Below are 19464 nucleotides of genomic sequence, written 5' to 3' on the forward strand. Positions count from 1 at the left end.
CTGCTCACGTTAAAACGTCTCGGACAAATCGAATCAAAACAAACGAACCGGATATACTGGGGGACCCAAAAAAAACAGACACACACACACACGCTTAAGCCAAGCCAGGTCCGCTCGAAAAGGTTGGGTCAGTATTGTTTTTTTTTTTTTGCTATCCTTCAAAAGCCTTCATAAGCCAAAACGTGGTGAAAAAAGCTGACCAGCTGAGAGCCGGTAAATAATGGAGACGCCAACATGGAAACCCCATGCCCTATTCCCCATTTGCCCAGAACACACAAACACACACACACACACAATAAATGAAATTCTGCTTGACAGAGGAAAACGAGAACTTCTTTCCTTTTTTAAAACAACAGAGACAGGGATGGACAAAATATTACCTTGAGCACGATCAAAAGTTGTCCCAGGAGAACCATCAAAGCGTTGGATTTTTGGACAAACGGGTTTGTTTTTATGCATTTTCACGAGAGCTCCACGCCGAGAGCTAACTTTTCCACCCGAATGCCCAAAAAAGCAATCATCACCAAGTTCGTTCCGCGCCATGTTTTTCCCCCATGCGGGTGGAGGTTAAAGCAAGGGTTGGAGGAGTGTCTAATGCCGGACACTAAAACGTTCTTCCCGTGTAGAACTTGTTTTAGGAAGAAAAAAAACAACTTGTTTGACCGTTAGAAGAACAAACGAACAATCGAAAGAAGACGCCCAACTAGTCGCGAATCGTGCGCTTGGGTGGTACACGGACAACCATCCCAACATACCACAACCTCCTCTTCCGACCCACTCCCTGTGTCTTTCAATCCTTTATTTGGTGTCATTTTTGCTTGCCTTTTGATTTGTTGATTTCGTTCGTTCGTACCAACAAAACCGGTCGAAAAGCTTCCCCGGGCATTGCATCATCGGTAGAAAATGAAGTCAATCGGTTCGGAGCAAAACTACACACACCCATACCAGTGTATTTGGCAAACTTTGTGTCAAATTGTGCCACCCAAGCAACAGCAGAAAACTGACAAAAAAAGGCAAAACGAAGACTTGAAAAGATACGCCGTGGCGTATCGAAAAAAACCGGTATTGCCTTGCTGCACAAAGTATTGCTTAAGAACGCCACAAGAAGAAGGTTGTAAAGTTAACCAACACGCGGCAAAGTTTTAGCGCTTCAAAACATAAAAAAGATAACTCCCCAAAGGTACGTGCGTCTGAAATAGACGACGAACGACACACTTCCACCAAAAAACTCGTTTGACGTGCCCGAACCCCGAAAAAAGCGAATGTGGAACTGGTGGTTCTTTTGTTGCTTCTCACAGCTTCAAGACGACCAGCAAGTTTTACTTTGTGCAGCACCACGCCATGGACAACAATGCTGAGTCTGGGGTGGTAAAACACATAAACTGTCCCTTTCCAAGGCTAGGCGGCGGGCAATCGAACCTGCACACACACCTGTCTCTCCTGCTTCTGGGGGACCCGTCCATCCATCCATCGTACATAATGTTGCATATTCGCTGCTGCTGATTGTGTGTAATTTAATCTCATTTTTCTTGTCCGCTACCGGCCTGGTCAGGGTGTGGAACGAAACATTTTCCATGGGGTCCATGTGGTGCACATTCCATTGGGGCAAGCTAACCCACTTATTGTTGCACAATTGCAGGCTCACAGCAGCAGCTGTAGCAGAGAATGCAGGACGCCACACAGGAGCAGTAGCGAGAGAGAGCAACAATGCCAAAAAGGAACGATTGTGCTGATACGACCGAAAAGGCGATGCATTATCGTATTACGGTGAGCAGTAGGTTAATGCAGTGGCAGCAGCATAAAAAGGGTGCAACACGTGCAGAACCGTGTCTCGTTGTTGAAGAAAGCATGCTTTAGTTGCACTAAAATGTCACCATTTTGCATTTGTTGACAGTAACAGAAGAAATCTATTCTTCTCCATAATAAAATTCTAGTAAAAGATGATCAGCGTTACTTTCCAGTGATAGCTTGGATGATTTTTTGCTTAGCTGACATCCATACAATGGCAAACATTGGTGATGGAAAACGCAACGCCAGCGCATTTTGATTTGTTTTGGCCGTAAGGCCAGACGAGGTGAAATATACAGCGAAATGAACTATTTGACAGGTGAAATATCCGTCAGATAATGCATCACAGCAACCAGCTGATGTGCAGTGTAAACAAAAAAACGTGTACAAAATCGCAACTTCTTCTTCTTTGGCACAACAACCGCTGTCGGTCAAGGCCTGCGAGTACCCACTAATGAAGAGAGCTTGGCTTTCAGTGACTTATTGTTACCATAGCAGGATAGTCAGTCCTACGTATGGATAGTCAGTCCTACAAAATCGCAACTAAATTCATTAAAAAACTTTAATGTTAAGTATTTCTTTAATTTTCATTCAAAAATTCATCATTTCTTCCCATTGGCAAATGTTCCGCTTAAGAAGATGATAGTCTTTTTGAGTGATTTTCTAAAGCGGATGTTTACCTGTCAAATATTTCGCCTGTCAAATAATTCATTTCGCTATATTTTTCACCCTGTCTGGCCGTGCTGTAAAGCAAGGAGAAAAACGATAAAAAATACTGTCAGAATTCAATAGATCAACGCTTTTCCGTGGGTTTTCGAGATTTTTCCACATATGAGCCTAATTTTTATCTGAAACAGAGCTGAAGAATGCCATCTAAGACGGGTGAGGAAAGTTTTCCAAAGGATGGTACTATGAACTAGCTTGGTGGGAGCTTGGAATCGGACCTACCCGATTTCGATTCCGTGTTCGGAATCAATTCTGGAGCCGATTCCTATGCTGGAATTGATTTCTATTTCGGAGTTAACTCCGGCGTCCATTCCGGAGCCTATTCCGGAGCCGATTTCAAAGCAGACTCCGGAGCTGATTCCGGAGTCAGCTCTGGCATCGAATTCGAGCTGGGAATCGCAATTTGCTCCGGTTACGAAGTCAGGATTGACTCCAGAAATGAAATCAGAGCCGGAATGAGAATCAGTTCTTGAATTAAAATAAGAAGTTTCAGAAGCAACATCAGTCCAGGAATCTCCATGAGAATGGAACGTTTACAAGTACACTTTGATTCTTTGAGGTTATCAATGCGTAACATCATTAAAACCCAAACGCCTATTCTTATGGAGATGCCAACACTGATTCCGATTTCGAAGCCGATTCTGATTTCGGAGTCAATTCCGATTCCGGAATTGAAGCCGGAGCCAATTCGGGAGCCGATTACGGAAACTGATTCCGGACATACTATCCGGAATCGTTTTCAGAAAACTTCGGAGCTATCCAGAATCGATTCCGACGAAAACTTCATTTTCCCCATCACTACTATGACCTGTCCAGGAAGCAGCACAGTAAGAATGAAGATGTTCTACTTTAGTTGGCCGCCTCTGGGAGTTAAAAGGTATCTGAAATTTGCGTCGTCCTATCCAACATCCTTTGCACGCATCCTAAAGTTATTAAATACCCCCGAAATTATCTTGCATAACCCTGCAACCGGGCCAGATCAACTAATACATACAAAAATCATGTGAATTAGCTCAGTTTCCCCTTTAATTTTGAGATAAAATGCTATAATATCTGTTAATATAATGATGCAATCATTTTCAAGTTAGTTTAAACGCATCCAAAGACACACTTCAATGGATCATCAAAGAATACGGTAGCTGCTGTTTGTTCATTTATCAAACATTGTATCTAAAACGAACCTGCCACCATTTATCTAATACACACACAAGAAGCACCTTTCTTCTTCCCAAACCTTCACACGGTGTGTGGTGTTTGAGTGAAAAGCTCCGGTCGGGAAGTCGTCGGCGGGATCGATTTCCCACGGCGCTTAACGACAAATCAACGGACGGACACGACGGGTGGTATCGTGTTGCCGTTCAAAGCCGAACAGGGCAGGGGGCTGGCGGGCTGGCTGGTGGTGGTGCCCGTGTTTCGCAAGAGTGCTATGAACCTGTACGGACGCGGTCGTCAAAGCGCCATGCCGAGTGTCACTCTTGCACCATTTTGCTTGCACTGCACCCTAAAGTGCCCGGGAATGCAGTCTGTAAGCTAACACCACCAAGGAATCAGTCCAGTGATAGTAGGGCCCACCATGTGTGTGTGTGTGTGCTGCTGCTGCTGCTAATGGAGGACGAGTCGAAGAAAGTGGTTTTTCAACTGCTAAGACGAGAAAGCATGAATAAAGCGAACGGCGAGCGAAAAAGAGAGTTCAACGACTACTGCTGCAGGTTGCTGGTAGAAGTTGACTGATAAACGGTGCAACGAACTGTCCTTCTTCCACCTCCTCTTCCCTTTCGCTCGGCGCCGTTTCGATGCCCTTTGTCGAAGATGTTACACACATTTCAACCGGAATGGGACGAGGGATAGTTCGAGCTCTCTCTCTCTCTCTTCGGCATCTCCGATTTAATTTCCATGGAAATCCTGTTAACTCGCACAGCGGAAAAGGGCATCCGCAGCACATCAGGAGCTGGTTCTCACTGTGCTGTGTGCGTGTTTGTGTGGTCTATTCTTTATTGCATTTCTACAGCAGAAAGACACATCCATCGTTCGCTTTTCGTTTGCGAAACTGGAAACTGGGACTCCCTTCGGCGCCGGAAACTACCCCCCCCCCCCCCCCCATAGACCCCGGAGGAAATGATTATTCCTTTCAAGCTCCCTCCCCAGTGGCATCTAAACACACACTCTAAAGATGATTAAATTGTAGCGAAAGGAAAATCGATTACAGCTACCATCCGTGCGAGCGCCGCGTGTTGTGCAGAAAAAAGTGAAAAGTTGAAATATATTAAATCCACTTTTTCCATACCACAAACTTATGTGTGGATGGTGCCTTTTCCTTTTTTTTCTTATCTTCAGCTTTGCAAACACGGAAACAGCGCCCAAAACCGAAAATGTGCATGTGCATGTGCATGTTGCACACTGTTTAACTAGGGACCGCCGCAACCGCCTGGGCCGGAAATGCATTCCTTAGACATACAAAGTTAGTTGGCAGGTAGGGGGAGCCGCATAATTTTCAGAACCCTTTGTTCCAGGCGCAGATGGCTTGGAAAAAGCATTTTCCACCAGGCAAACCAAGAGCGCCAACAGTAGTTGTTGATTGTTGCATTCCGTGCTGCAGCCGTGCGCGAAACCACTTGAGAGTCGTTTCCACTCTGTAAGTGGGGCGGGAAAAAGGCAAACCCGGCGTGTGTGGGTTGAAATGACTTTTGATTTTTTTTTTCCGAAAACGCTGCACAAAGGCGGTGCTACGACGATTGTGCTGTCGTGGGTTGTGGTGTTAGAAAACGTACAGATGGGATGAGCAGTGTACCGGGAAGTAATGGGAACCACGAGTGGAAATGGTTGAATCTACCAGCTAGCGTGCGGTTGATAAGCGTGGCATTTTGAAGAGAGCACATCTAGAAACGAAAAGCGATATCTTCGGCTGTCCCTTCAACTTGAGACCGAAGGAAAATGCACTTCTGTCTTAAGCTATTGAAAACTTGCTCTTAAGCTGTTTGAAAACATTTTTACAAATTGATTTGGACTGAGAAGCGCTTCTCTCGTATCTTGGTACATTAGACCAGATGTCTTTCATTAAATACTTTGTAGTCTGATTCATTCAGGAACAATAAAAACATTGGTCTACAATTTGGTATGAACAGTAAAATAACATGAACGAAAATTGAATAAATAATAAATAAAAACAGGAAAATCAATTACAACACTCCAACCTTCAAAGCTGTATGTTTATGAAGCGATCCGGTACGAAGGACCAAACATTGCAGCAAATAGCAATCGTCTCTGAGCGAGTAAACAGAACATTTTTGACCATACTACTATGCAGTTCAGAGGTAATTAGTGAAACTTTTAACATGAGAAATGCAATTCAAATTCCCTTCAAAATGAGGAATATCAAGTTAGGCTTTTACTCGATGCTAAAATATGTGAATTGTAACGCAGAACTATTTGGCCTTTCAGTTCAACTTCCGTTATGGCACAAGGCACAGGTGCAAGGGAAACAGTACATTTGTCTTGTTTTATTGGGCATTAGTTTTTTTTTAAGTTTCCGAATGTCTAGCGTCCCCCGAAATAGTTTGCATTATAAATAGAGGCGTCTAAATATAAGATTCCTTCCCTTCTACCCTTCTCAGTTTCGTTTCTAGTAGTAAATTGAGGGGGAAAAATCGATAGTTGTATGTAAATTCAATTTGTGTTGTCCTTAAAAACTCAAATCATATTCCGCGCGCTAGGTGACATACAAAAACAAAATCAATCGACCCAAAAACCACAAACCCCATTATTCAAAAACCGCGCCACATAATACCATTTCTGTCGAACACTGCGCGCCCCGGTGTATGTGTGTGTGTGTGCGTGATATTTTTAGAAAATAGACACAACATTCCAAAGCCGGCCGACCGACCGCGGAAACACGCGGAATAATTGAGGAATCTAGGGGTCTTTTTTTTTCAAACTTGTCTGTGCGAAAAATTCAACTACTCGACATTCCGAGGACACACACACACTACTGCTACTACAGTGTGGACAAATAAAAACGAACATTTTAAAAACTTTGCCTCATCGACACAATGACAAAGCGCCACCGGCAGCGTCGTGTCGCCCGTCTAAATGAATTACCCTTCCCGCAGCATAACAAAGCGTCTCGCGGGGGAGCGCGACAACCAAAATGCAACATTTGTTTTTCGCGAGCAGCAGAGAGAGAGAGAGAGAGAAAAAAGCAGAGAGAGAGAGAGAAAGGGAGAGAGAGAGAGAGAGAGAGAAAGGGAGAGAGAAGAGAGAAAGGGAAAGAGCAATCGCAGACATTACGTAAAACAAGTGTTTGCGCAGAGGAGACGACTTCATCGTAGCTCAGCTGCTTTTCAGTCGTTTCTTTTGTCGTTGTATGTGTGTGTGTGTGTGTGTGCAAGATGAATTGTTGCTTGGCAAAATCGTCTTCTTTTTCCCTATGCTGTTTCGCCGCATATTCGCCCAACCCCAAGGAGATGCTGTTCCCGTTGCCTTCTTCTAACAACTTTTCCACTTATCCGCTGCATCTCTGAGGCAAAAAAGAGAAGCGTTCGCTCGTTGCAGCTCTTCGCTGTAGCAGCATCCAAGCAACCTTGTGCTTTTGTTGTTCGTATGGTACAACTTCTTCTCTAAACCGTATCCACTCTCGTATACTTTATCATTTTCACAGCAAAAAAAAGGACATACAAAAAATACAGTGGCCCACTAAATTGACTTTTTCGCAGTTTTTTTGAGTGGACAGTTCTCAAATTTGACTTAATGCTTTGATGCCATTTGAAAGGTAATCTTTCTGAGCATCGATAAAGTATTTAAAAATGAAAATTCTCACATTTTGTTTATTCTATTTGGGACAAATTGTTTAAAAAAAACACCACAATTCCAAGTCAAACAATGATGGACGATAATAAAGGCGACAAAAGTGCCACAATTTGAGGAAGTTTTCTTCAGCAATAACAGCCTCTAACGGACGCTCTCATTTTCTCAGGATACCAATAAATAACGAAAAATAGCCTCTCTTTTATCCTGTACAAACGCACGAAGAATATCATCAATTTAGTGAACCCACTGTACATCGTTTCTACATCGCACCTACTACACATAACGTACCGAAATTTCCACATCTTGCTTTCACTGGGCGCCACCCCCTGCCAAACAACCCTTTTTGGATGCTGGCTGTGCTCACAACACATCATTTATCATCAATATAATATTGTTTACGCGACTAGCTCGAGCCGTCACCCGGGTGTGTGTGTGTGCTGCTGTTGTTAGCCTGTGTCTGTCTGAGCACTGGAAAGCACAGTTGATAGTGGCGACTGTTGCTGGTGCTGCTAGTGCTAGTTTACACAACTAGTTTACCTTGCCCGTCCGGTGGTGCATTGCCTTCACGCCACGATCGTTTGTGCTTCTTTGCTTCCACCCCTTTTGCTTGGTTGGTTATTTCGTTATTGCACCGATAACTGGCTGTTGAGCGATAAATGGTTTTCGCGAAAAGCCCTCCCCACTGGACCTGCCTGTGTGTTTGTGCGTCTCTGTGTGTGTGTGTGCCCTTTCCAGCTGTGTTTGTGTATTGTGTACGGTGTATGGGGAATAGGGTGGAATTGGAAAAGCGGGGCTGGTTGCTTGGATATTCTACAAGCCAAGGCTGTTTTCGCCTCCCCATAAAATGCACTTACCCGTTGTGCTCTTTCGCTCTCTCTCTTTCACTCCTTTTTTGCTAATGCAGATTTGTTGTTGTTGTTGTTGTTGTGATGGTAATCAAATTTTTTGTTCGATTATTCGCCCGTTGTTATGGTAACCGTCGCCGCCGTCGTCGAAGGCTTTGCCGTTCTGTTTCGCTCTGCACGTAGGGTTCGTGGCTTGTTCCTACTACTCGTTTGATTTGAAAGCTTCTCTGCCTCCATTAGTGAATTGGGAAGACAAAACTACTAGCCGACTCTCGTCGGTTGATTGCAGCTGATCAGCATCATCAGCAGGCACAGCCGAAATGGTGGTTCGCAGCAGCCAACGCCAACAAACATTGTGCACCGTTGTTGTTGTTGTTGTGGGTGGTAGTAATGGGGGTTTACAATTGCAACATTACACAACCACCGTCGGCGGGCGAGTGATGAGAGCGAGCGAACGCATTGAACGTGAAACTGTGCAGAAAACATTCTTTTTTTTTTCGAACGACCGAGAGTAGGGGAGGTTTTCGCTACAAATCACAACAAAAAGACGATGTTCAGTGAACAATTCCGTAGACGCACACACACACACACACACACACGCACGAATATACATACACACTTTATGGCAACGTACACGCACACACACTCACACGCACTAGGGATTTTTCTTTATTTTGGTTTGTTTTTTTTTTTCACCCTCTCGCTCGCTCGCTCGCTCTCTTTCTCGCTCACGTTTTGAACCGACGACGACTGTCAAAATTCAACGAGACCTGTTTGACATTCGCGTCGTAATGTGGTTGTAGAAAAGGAAAAGTGCACAGCACACCGAGAAGAGGCTGCGGAAAAGACGTACTTTTTCACATACTGCGCACCGTACACACACACACACACACACACACACACACACACACACACACACAGCGCTTCTAGGCCTTCGTTCTTCGTTCTTATCTTGGTGGATTTTTCCACCCTGTTCGAAAATCCCTACCCCGAACCCTGTCAACCCAGAGTGAGAGACAGGTTGGTGGGTCAGGGGTTGCTTTCTTTGCTTTTGGGAAAAATCTATCGCTCACACTCTTGCTAAAGGGGGGGGGGGGGGGTGGTAGCAGCGACTGGGGAATTTTCCTTCTATCACCCTTTGTGACGGCCGTGTTGTCTGCTTTTGCAGACTGGTGGTCAACGCGCACACACTCACACACAGTTACACATACACTCACACGTACGCACCTTTTCGAGAACATATACGGCTGAAGAAACGCGTATCGCAGCAGGCACCGAGGAGGCACACGGGAAAATGCTAGAAACAACCCAAACTGTCGCAATGGGTGGCCGCCGCAAAGGAAAAGCTTTTTCTCCGAGGAAAGTGGAAAACGGCCACCAGATGATGGGTTCGGTGATGAGTTGTGCGATTTGGATTTGTTTTTGCTTCACTAGAAAAATACACACTCATTCACACACGCACACAGGCTCACCGAGGCGATGAAACACACAGCTCTCACACCCTTCTCTTTTCCTCGACCACGCACAACAAAACGGGGTGTTTGATGAGGTGGTGGGTATTTGATATTTCGACTTTTTTGCACACTTCACCACCGGGAACGGGATTTTTTTTTTTTCGAGTGGCTAACGACAGTTACCTGTGCGATGGATATTGGATTGAATCTGCTCATTCACAGCGGAATCAAACTCAAAATGCTTGCGCGATAATTGGGTACGCGGGAGGAATCAGAAAATCGTCCGCAAAACGCACAGAAGCACTCGATTGCCCGTCTCCGATTGCATTGGCCGCGGAACACACAACGAACTGAGCAAACGGCATTTGACAACGATTGCGAGGCTCACTCAAAAGCTGCTGAGGGCTGAATCGGTAACCCAAAGAGCAAAAATGCCGTTTTTATAGCAACTGACGTCAGGGCGGCTGTGGACCGAAATCGATTGATCGAATAAAAGAGGGTTACAATGCGTTATATTTCTTCTGTCAATTTTTCGTTATAGTGTTTTTTTGGTGTGTCTGGCAGCGGCCTAATCGATCAGGTGTTTTTTTTGTTTTCTTTTATAGGGACTTTAAGCCGATTAACCTCATTCGCCTCTTTTAATCAGATGATTAATTCTAAAACTTAAAATAGATCAGGTGGTGAGATAAAGAGCATTTTTTACGAACCGAAATTCGAACTGGATCCAATACAATTGTTGTTAAAACAAAATTTCCATAGAGCCATAAAGATTTTATAATTCGACCCGCGTTGATTTTGCAAAAGTTAAAAAAAGTGAGAGAGAAAAGTCAGAATTCAATAGTTGATCGCTTTTTAGTTGGCATGCTTTTTAGCTGAACCCTCGCTAGCTGGCTGACAGTTCAATAAAAAAAACATGCAATGGTATGGAAAAGTGGTTATTGAAAAATTAACAACATCACATTTCCGAGGCTTTCCGAGAAAATTTTTACAATTTCTTTCAATGGAAAACTCGCCAACTAAAACGCACATATTCAATACTTGGTTGGGAATCGAAGTTCAACCAGTGATTTCAGACTGTAGCTGTGCTTTCTGAACCATTTTGAACAACTTTTTTTTGGTTTCAAGTCGAAAATAAAGTTTTAGGCCGCTGCCAGACACACCGAAAAAAGACCATAATGAAAAAAAAATCACAACCAAAAAATAACGCTTATATTTGGTAGACAAACAAAATGAGAATTAGGTTTGACTCAATTTTCATGCAAAAATTGTAACAAATTTGTGTTCTTTTTTTATCAAAACGAATTGGAAATGTTTATCGATAAGCTCAAGATAATGTCAAAATGGCCCCAAAGCCTGAGCCTATGACAATGTTGTAGGAACATTTGTTGCCAAATCGTATAGACGATCTGTTAAACTTATATTGCGGGGACATTTTTCATGTAAGAGAAACAAATCGATTTGTTGAATGTTTATCTGTTGCAGAAACATTTTCGGACTTGTTTGCATAACAAAATGAATAAACAATATTTTCAGTTTAATTGTAAAATCTTTTTGTGAGCAAATACGAGCAAAGTTTTGAAATAAACAGAAAAATCCAGAAATGTTGCCATTTAATAACTGTTGTCGCAACATGTTCGTAGACACGAGCCTAAACAACGATATTTACGAAGCAATGATGCCCACCAATTAAAGTAGTTTGAATATGCTAGAGTTCTTCTTCGTCTTCTTCTTTGGCGAGAAAGAATTTATCCTCCTATGTTCTATCAGACTTAGGTCTGATTTTCCATATGCCAGAGTTAGAAGATGAAACACCTACAAAAGTAAAATTACAGAAACAGAGCAAAACATAAATTATGGCAAAATAACGTTACAGTAACGACTCAAATAACATCATTTCTGTTCTATGGGTTTGCTGTGCTTGCTGTATTTCCAGTGTTGCCAAACATGCCTCGAACCTGGATCAAATGCTTGCAAAACAATCATTCCGCGCAAAATTGTACCTTCCTGTGCTATTCAACTAAAAATTCTATTTCCATTTAGAAAACACCTTTTGCACAACGATTCCTAGGCTTAAGCACACATCCCGTTGATTCCATTGTTCTTTGCCCCAGCGGAGAGCAGGAAAAACATGGCACACCAGCAGCTGTCAAAACAACCATAAACATTCACCACGTCAATGCGGGGAGGCGTTTAATCAGCTGGTAAATTGCGCGAGAAAATTCAAACCAAAGCTAAACTGCGTGCGATAAGGACGTAGGAGAGGGACACGTAAACGATTTCGGTGCATTTAACAAACAAAAAGTGTAAACGAAAGTATTCAGTGATTGTAGCATGCAGGCAGCATCATCACCAGCACAACCATGACTTTCGACATCGAGCGTAAGCGTTTGGAGCTTTGCTACGGCACGTTCGGAACAAACGCCAATGGCACTGCCTCGGCCACCTCCGCCAAGGGCAGTGGAAGTGAAAGGAAGCGAAGGAAAAGCTCCACCTCGTCCGAACAGTCCACACCCTATCGCCGCACGAAGCGCTCCGGAAGTGGAACGATCCCGGATCCCGCCAAGGAACAACAACAACAACGATGGCAGCACCTGCGACCGTCCAAGTGCCATGTTATCACCATCTTTGCCAGCGGGGTGCTGTTCTCCCTGCTGATGCTTACCCTGCTGGACTTTGTACCGTCCTCGCCCCACCGGCCGAGATCGGCGCCGGGTTCGCTGCGGCGCGTCGGTTCCGACGGTGGCCGGGCACTGTACGCTCCGCGCCATCTGCCGGATGAGTCGCTGCTAAGGTTGGCGGATGAGACGCGCGTAATGGAACCGTACCTGCCGGTCATAACCAGGGGCAAAACGAAAACGGCCGAGGAACAGCAGGATACACTCACGAACGAGCAGGAAGCGCTCGGGTCGCTTAAAATGGCGCTCGAAATGAAGCAGCTTGGCAAGGACGATAAAGCGCTCAGGTTGTTCCAGCATGCGCTGGCCCTCTCGCCACGGCATCCAGAAATCCTGACCAAGTACGGCGAGTTCCTGGAGCACAACCGCAGGACGTGGTGTCGGCCGACCAGTACTACACGCAAGCGCTCACGGTCAACCCGTACTACACGGAGGCGTTGGCCAACCGGGAGCGAACGGCCCAGATCGTGGAGCAGATGGATGCAAAGCGGTTCGAGGCGCTGGACCGGAAGCGCGACGCCCTCAGCTCGGTGCACTCGTCCAACATGGCGCTGAAGCGGGCGGAAAAGGAAGCGTACATACAGCACATCTACCATTCGGTCGGCATCGAGGGCAACACGATGAGCTTGGCGCAGACCCGCTCCATACTGGAAACGCGCATGGCCGTCGATGGCAAGAGCATCGACGAGCATAACGAGATTCTCGGCCTAGATGCGGCCCTAAAGTACATCAATGCGACGCTGGTGAACAAAAACGATTACATTACGCTGAAGGACATCCTCGAGATACACCGGCGAGTGCTCGGACACGTGGACCCGATCGAGGGTGGCGAGTTTCGGCGCACGCAGGTGTACGTCGGTGGGCACATACCGCCCGGGCCGGGTGATTTGGCCATTCTGATGGGACGGTTCGAGAATTGGCTCAACTCGGAGCAGGTGTTTCTGATGCACCCGGTCAAGTATGCGGCCATGGCACACTACAAGCTGGTGCACATACACCCGTTCAGCGATGGCAATGGGCGTACGTCGCGTTTGCTAATGAACACGCTGCTAATGCGGGCCGGCTATCCGCCCGTCATTATACAGAAGCAGCATCGCCACAAGTATTACAACTTTTTGCAGCTGGCCAACGAGGGTGACATCCGTCCGTTTGTGCGGTTCATTGCGGATTGTACGGAGCGGACGCTCGATCTGTATCTGTGGGCTACGAGCGAGCTGTCCCATCCGGTGCCGCTGCTGGCGCAGGAAAGCATGGAGGGTTTGCCGCTGATCTTCAACAGCTTAGGGGGGGAGGAGGGGGACGATGTTGGGAGCGGCTCGGGGGATGCGATACGGATAGGCGTTATTTGGTAGGTGGAAACGAAAAGTTGCAGACGACGAACCCTTTCACTAACGACATGCATTTCTTTGCCTTTCTTTTCACAGATATTGGCTGCCGGTAGCCCTGGCTGGAACAGTGGCTCTCGGTGCTGCACACCAACACCACCGTCCCATACTTAGCGCACGCGTGTGGTGAATGTGTGTGATGTGTTTTAATGTGTACATAGTTTTGTTATATTTGCACTCGTATTTAAAATGCTGTCTATTTATACTATTAAGCTTGTTAAATTATTGCCTGGTTTTAAACAAATCGTCTTCTTGTCGTTACCTTCTACCTACAAAGAATTAAAACAAAAATAGTTCAATTATTACGGTGATGATGATCATCAGAATGTGAAATGGTGTACCACTCATGTGATCGTCATCGTCTCCGGGAAATCTGCGGTCTGCGAGAAAAGGAAGATGATAAAAAACATATACTCGCAGCATCCCCAAACCAAAACGCACAGAGAAAGGGGATTAGCAAAGATTATCTTCGTAGTCCTCCACAAGCGCACTCAAATAGTCAATCGAAACTACAAATGTGAGTCCTATTTTTTGTGATACTGTGATTTTTTTTAAAAGATACATACTATAAAGTTGGTAAATTCAAAGTGTACAATAAACTAGCAAATTTTAAACATCATTTTCAAATTGGTTGGGTTCAGTTATTTAAATGGGGTTTTAAATATTTGTTCATAATCATCAAAAGCTTTCGAAGAATATATAACCGAATACGTATGGGATAAGATCATTTTTAGCAGGAAAATGTAATTAGAAAGGCGAATTATGAAGGCGGAAGATTATTCTAGAAAATTTAAAATGTTTCTAAGGCAGGGCTCGCTACCCAGATATTTGAAAGAGGGATTAAGTTCTTTATTTTGTGTTTTCAATTGCGCTACCAGATATATATAGATCTATTGATGGAAATCAGTTTATTTTTAAGCTAAATCATATGAAAAGGAGATTTTTCTGTGTTATATATTTTATTTATTATTTGAAATATTTTCCAATCGCTTAACCACGCCCTTTAAACCTGTCGAAACCGGCTCAAAATCTGCACAGCGGGAGATCGATGAATCCACATGAGTTTTTGATATTTTTTTCTTAATGCATATTTAACAACAGATGTTAACAAAATTTGTATCTTAAATGCATACGATTGTGATAAAAACAATTTTAATAAATATTACCACGTTGAAAAAGACTTGAAACAGTGACCTAAAAACTGCAATAATAACGACTATATTTGTAATATTTTAGTAATATCGTACAAAAAATATAAATAAATTAACATAAAACTTATTTTATAACACAAAATTTATATTTTGAAGTGTTTATGACAATAAAAACACATTTTTAAAACATAAGTATTTTTTAAATTCTTTTTATCATGTCCTTTGAATGCTCCCTCTATCCACCTGTCAACGCACCCGACTGACAGTTCAACGTCAACGGATTTTACTGCGTTGTTTTGCGTCGCTTGCTGGAAGAGAAGAAAACGCTTTTGGCTTGTTTTGCGTGTGCGTGTGCGGCAAAGTGCGCCTCGTTGTTTGTAATGTTTTCTCCGCCGATGCATCGCGCCCGATGCACCGTGCCCGTGCTGTGAATCCGTGTCCGTGTGCCGTAAGTTCCGCCCGCACGCATCCGCCCGGGCCAGTGCGTGTTTGCGCGCTACCCGCCGCCCGCATTTGTTTACATCCACGTGCGTGTCCGCTGTTGGCGACGATCTGTGCTGCTTTGGGGTCGGGCGGCAGGGCGTACATGTTTCTTGGTGGCCGGCAAACATGGGTGCCAGCTCCGCCAGCGCCATCAACATGATGGACACGATGGACGATCACGTCTACTGCAACTCGACCACAGCGACGGTAGCGGCGACTTCGCCGAGCACCACCGCCACCGTCACCACGTCGGCCACGGCCACGGCACAAACGACGGTGGCGGTGGCGACGGCGGCTAGTCCGCGGGCCGTGCCCAAGCCCTCGGTCCGGGAGTCGAGTACGAGCGACGATCAGTACCAGCAATCGTCCCCGTCGCAGTACTCCCCGTCACCGTCCTCACCGTTGCCATCGTCACCGCAGCCGGCATCGCCGAGACCGTCGTCGCCGGTCCCGTCGTCATCGGTGCCTTCGTCGCCGGCACCGTCCTCGCCGGTGCCCTCGATGGAGGACGAAACGCTCATGATGGAGGACGACGAAACGGAACCCGATCCGCCACCGTTGTACGGTAGGGAGGAGCAGAGCAACGAGTCGCAAACGGAAGGGGAAGAAGCAGCCGGTGAAAACGAAGCCGAGGCCGGCTTTGTAAACGATGTGTACGACTACGGGTCGCAGAGCGGGAACGACGAGCGGCTGGTCAACCCGGACGACAGCGAATACGACGAGGAGGACGGCGACGACGATGAGGAGGATGAGGATGCCGAGGATCTGGACAACATTCCCTCGGACAGTGGAGTGGTGACGGACGACCAGCAGGGTGACGATCCGGGCGACGACAACAATGGTTCGGGCATGGCGGAAGCGCTCGTTGCGATGAACGAGGTGAAGCAGCTCCAATCCATCCTGCTGCTCCATCTCGATCTCATACAGGAGCAGGGCGACCAGATACTGAACAAGGACAAGATGATCATCCGCCTGAAGGACGAGAACGAGGTGCTGAAGCATCAGCTCGAGCTGGCGAATCGGCGCGTCTCGCTGATGATGATGCAGCTGCAGCAGAACGGGCTCGCCCTGCCGGGCGATGTGCAGCAGCAGCTGGTAATGCAACAGCCGGCACCGAAGCAGGAGGGCACCGTCTCCCCGCTAACCATACGCAGCCAGATGGAGAATGGGCGGATGCGTACGATCATTCTGAAATCCTCCTCGTCGCCCCCGTTCGTGTCGTCGAGCGTGGCGGACGGTGGGCCGCTGTTCGGTGCGCCCTGTCTGCCGATACGCAACCCGGAGGTAAGCAGCACCGTATCGCCGGCGAAGGAGGAGCTGCCGGACGAGATAGTGCTGCAGAACGATCCGAACCAATCGCCGTTCTACAACGTGGATGACGATGAAGAGGATGAAGATGGGGAGGAGAACAATGGCGAGGATGAGGAAGATTTTCGCACGGATAATAATGAGGTGGATGGGGAAATCTTTCTAAATTATTCCAAATCGGACGATGATGAATCTCTCTCGCCCCCGATGAATCATGATTACGAAGATCAGCAGCAGCAGCAGCAACAACAACAACAGCTACAGCAACAGCAGCAAGACGAGGAGCATGATAGCGATGATGTGCAAGTGGTTAACGATTTGTACCTTCAACAGCAAGAACAACAGCAACAGCAGCAGCAACAACAATACATGCTTCAACAACAACAACAGCAGCAACAACAACACACGTTACAAGAACACTTTGTTGGTATGAAGACGGAAGAAATGGATGAGGAGGAGGAAGAGGGTGGTTACCAGTCGAACGGTATGGCCGAGGAGGACGAGGAGGAGGAGGAGGAAGAGGAGGACGAGGGTGCCACTAGTCCGGCACAGTACGTGAGCGACGATCCAGCCAACTACGACGACACGCCGATGGTGATGATCGACGACGGTGCCGTCGAGGTAACGATGGAAACCGACTCGCCCGAATCGCAGCAATCGTCGCAAGATTCGCGCGACTCGCAGGATTCGCAGGACTCGCAGGAATCGCAAGCGTACCGCCAGGAATCGCAAGACTCGTCCCAGCAAGGGCAGCCGAATGGTGCGGGGCTGGAGGTGAACGTTCCCTTCGTCGAGAGCAGTACGGTCGGTGGTGAGGCGGCGACGCACCAGCACCAGCAACCAGTGGACGATGATTGCAAGCAGGTGATAGCGGACCGGAAGGCGGAGATAAAGCGAGAGCACACAGCGGAATCCTCCCAAGTGTCCGCCCGAGGTGACATCAAACCGAAAGGTGCGCTGGAAACGATGCCGTATGCCGGCTGTAGCAGGGAAGCTCCGACCGAAGGTGGTGGCGAGAATGGGCGGGAGGGCGTGGGGCGTAGCAGAGGGGGTAATCCGCGCATGCCACGCCAGTTCAATCCCACGCTGCACTGCCCTTCGGGCAACTCGTCCGACGGGAGTGTGGCGGCCAGGCGCAACTGCAAGTCAACCGCCGCGTACATGGTGACGCAGAAGCAGTACGTTAGCGGCAGCTGGAAGGACGACGCGGTGACGGCGGAGATCGAGAAGCTGCTGTCGAACGAGGCGGCCGAGCTGGAGATACCGTCCTGGACGGTGATCGAGGACGACGGGGACGATCCGGCGGGTGGGTGTGATCCACCGGGCGGTGGTGAGGATGAGTCCGTATCGGCCAGCGAACCTTCCCGCGAGAACATCAGCGACGAGGCGTACTCGAAGCGCCACACCAAGCTCGAGATCGACGAGCGGCGCCGGAAGAAGTGGGACGTGCAGCGGATACGCGAGCAGAAGCACATCGAGCGGCTGAAGAAGCGGCAGCTGAAGGAGCAGCCGGTCGAGCAGGAGGCGCAGAAGGCGATCACCACCCTCTACCCGACGGTCGACACGCTCAAGTACATCCTCGTGACGGACGACGTGCCGGTCCAGGCGTTCGGCGAGCTGATACCGCTGCTGCCGACGAACGGTGGGTTCTCGCTGCCCTGGAACCAGCCGAAACCGGGCCCCTCGTTCGCGAATCCCCAAACCTCCTGTTCCACTACCACCTCCTCCGCCTCTACAGCGTCCGGCACGGGGCATCATGGGCCGGGACCGTCCGGGCTCGGGCTGTTGCTGGAAACGAAAACCAAATTCATCCACCGGCTGGCGCCAAGCTTGCAGGCGCAAAAGCAGCGATTCACCAAGCGAATCAAAAAGGATCTTTAAACTCCTCACCCCCCCCCCCCCTCGCCCCTCTTTCCCCTTACCATTTTGATCGTTTTTCGTAGTCAGTCACTTGTACCGATGCATGTACATTCTTACTTTCTTCTTTTTATTTTATAACCCATTTTTTCACATTTATCCTTTAAGAACGACGATATTTTGTACATGTACGTACGACCTTTGACCTTTTGTCTCAACAACAGCTGTCCGTTGGATCCCCCATGATGCGCATCCTCTGTGCACCGTTTACTACCCCCCCCCCCCCCTTGTCACGCTTGTTATTGTGTATTTTCCGGTGTAAAAGTTTTAGCCTTTTAAGTGATGTTTTTTTTAACTATAATTATCATTAATTATTAATTGTGTACGTACCTTTCCCCGTACCCAGTATCATCCATCCCTTGCAAGATGTGACTGCACCCGTGCGCGAAAGTGTCTAAAGGTGTATGTGTTTGATTGACTCACTGTGTATGGAACAAGTTATCCCAATAACAGAAGTGGCGAGGAACTTCCACCGCTGTGCTGTTTTCGGAAAGGTTAATCCATGGGAAAACGCGGGAGAATATTAGGTTTGGATGGTTGCGCAAATACATATGCATACCCATACAGAAACACACACACACATTTGACTGTAGCAAGAAGAATAAAAAGCTAAATAGTGTTAGAATGATGTAAAAAAACGACGAGTGCATATTGTATGATTTTCGGTTTTGAATTGCATCTGAAATTAGAATCTATTAAAATTGAATAATAATAATTAGAAAATTATGTAAACTCACCAGCAGCCAAGAAAGTATACTTGGGAAGGAAACTTAACAAAAACGGATTTATTTTCACTTTCAATTTTTGGTTGGTTTGGACACCGGTTTGAACAGAATGCGCCAACAAACGCCTACCGATCGAACAATCGTGTTCCGAATTAAGAGCATTTCTTTTTTAATCTTTTAAATTATCACTAAAACTCAAACTCT

At 46.8% G+C, this 19464-nt stretch overlaps 2 protein-coding genes across 14 annotated transcripts in view; one reads left to right on the forward strand and one right to left on the reverse strand.

The window, feature by feature from the left end:
* LOC121595407 (serine-rich adhesin for platelets-like) overlaps nucleotides 1-10004 on the reverse strand; it is a 70298-nt gene extending 60294 nt beyond the window's left edge. For 4 of the 13 annotated variants that reach the window (XM_041919354.1, XM_041919366.1, XM_041919365.1 and 1 more), the window contains exon 1: nucleotides 9390-10003. The gene's annotated coding sequence lies outside the window, so the exon portion shown is untranslated. Of the gene's footprint in view, nucleotides 1-9389 lie in introns of all 13 variants that reach the window. The other 9 variants (XR_006005158.1, XM_041919362.1, XM_041919352.1 and 6 more) reach the window with 6 other exon arrangements.
* Nucleotides 10005-11592: 1588 nt separating this feature from the next.
* On the forward strand, nucleotides 11593-14323 carry LOC121597565 (protein adenylyltransferase Fic-like). The gene is given in 3 exon segments (XM_041923404.1): nucleotides 11593-12655; nucleotides 12658-13639; nucleotides 13716-14323. Coding segments are annotated over 3 exon segments (1662 nt in total). The 5' UTR covers nucleotides 11593-11976; the 3' UTR covers nucleotides 13717-14323.
* The last annotated feature ends 5141 nt before the right edge of the window (nucleotides 14324-19464 follow it).

Source organism: Anopheles merus, chromosome 3R (assembly GCF_017562075.2).
Source record: "Anopheles merus strain MAF chromosome 3R, AmerM5.1, whole genome shotgun sequence".
NCBI classification, from domain to species: Eukaryota; Metazoa; Arthropoda; class Insecta; order Diptera; family Culicidae; genus Anopheles; species Anopheles merus.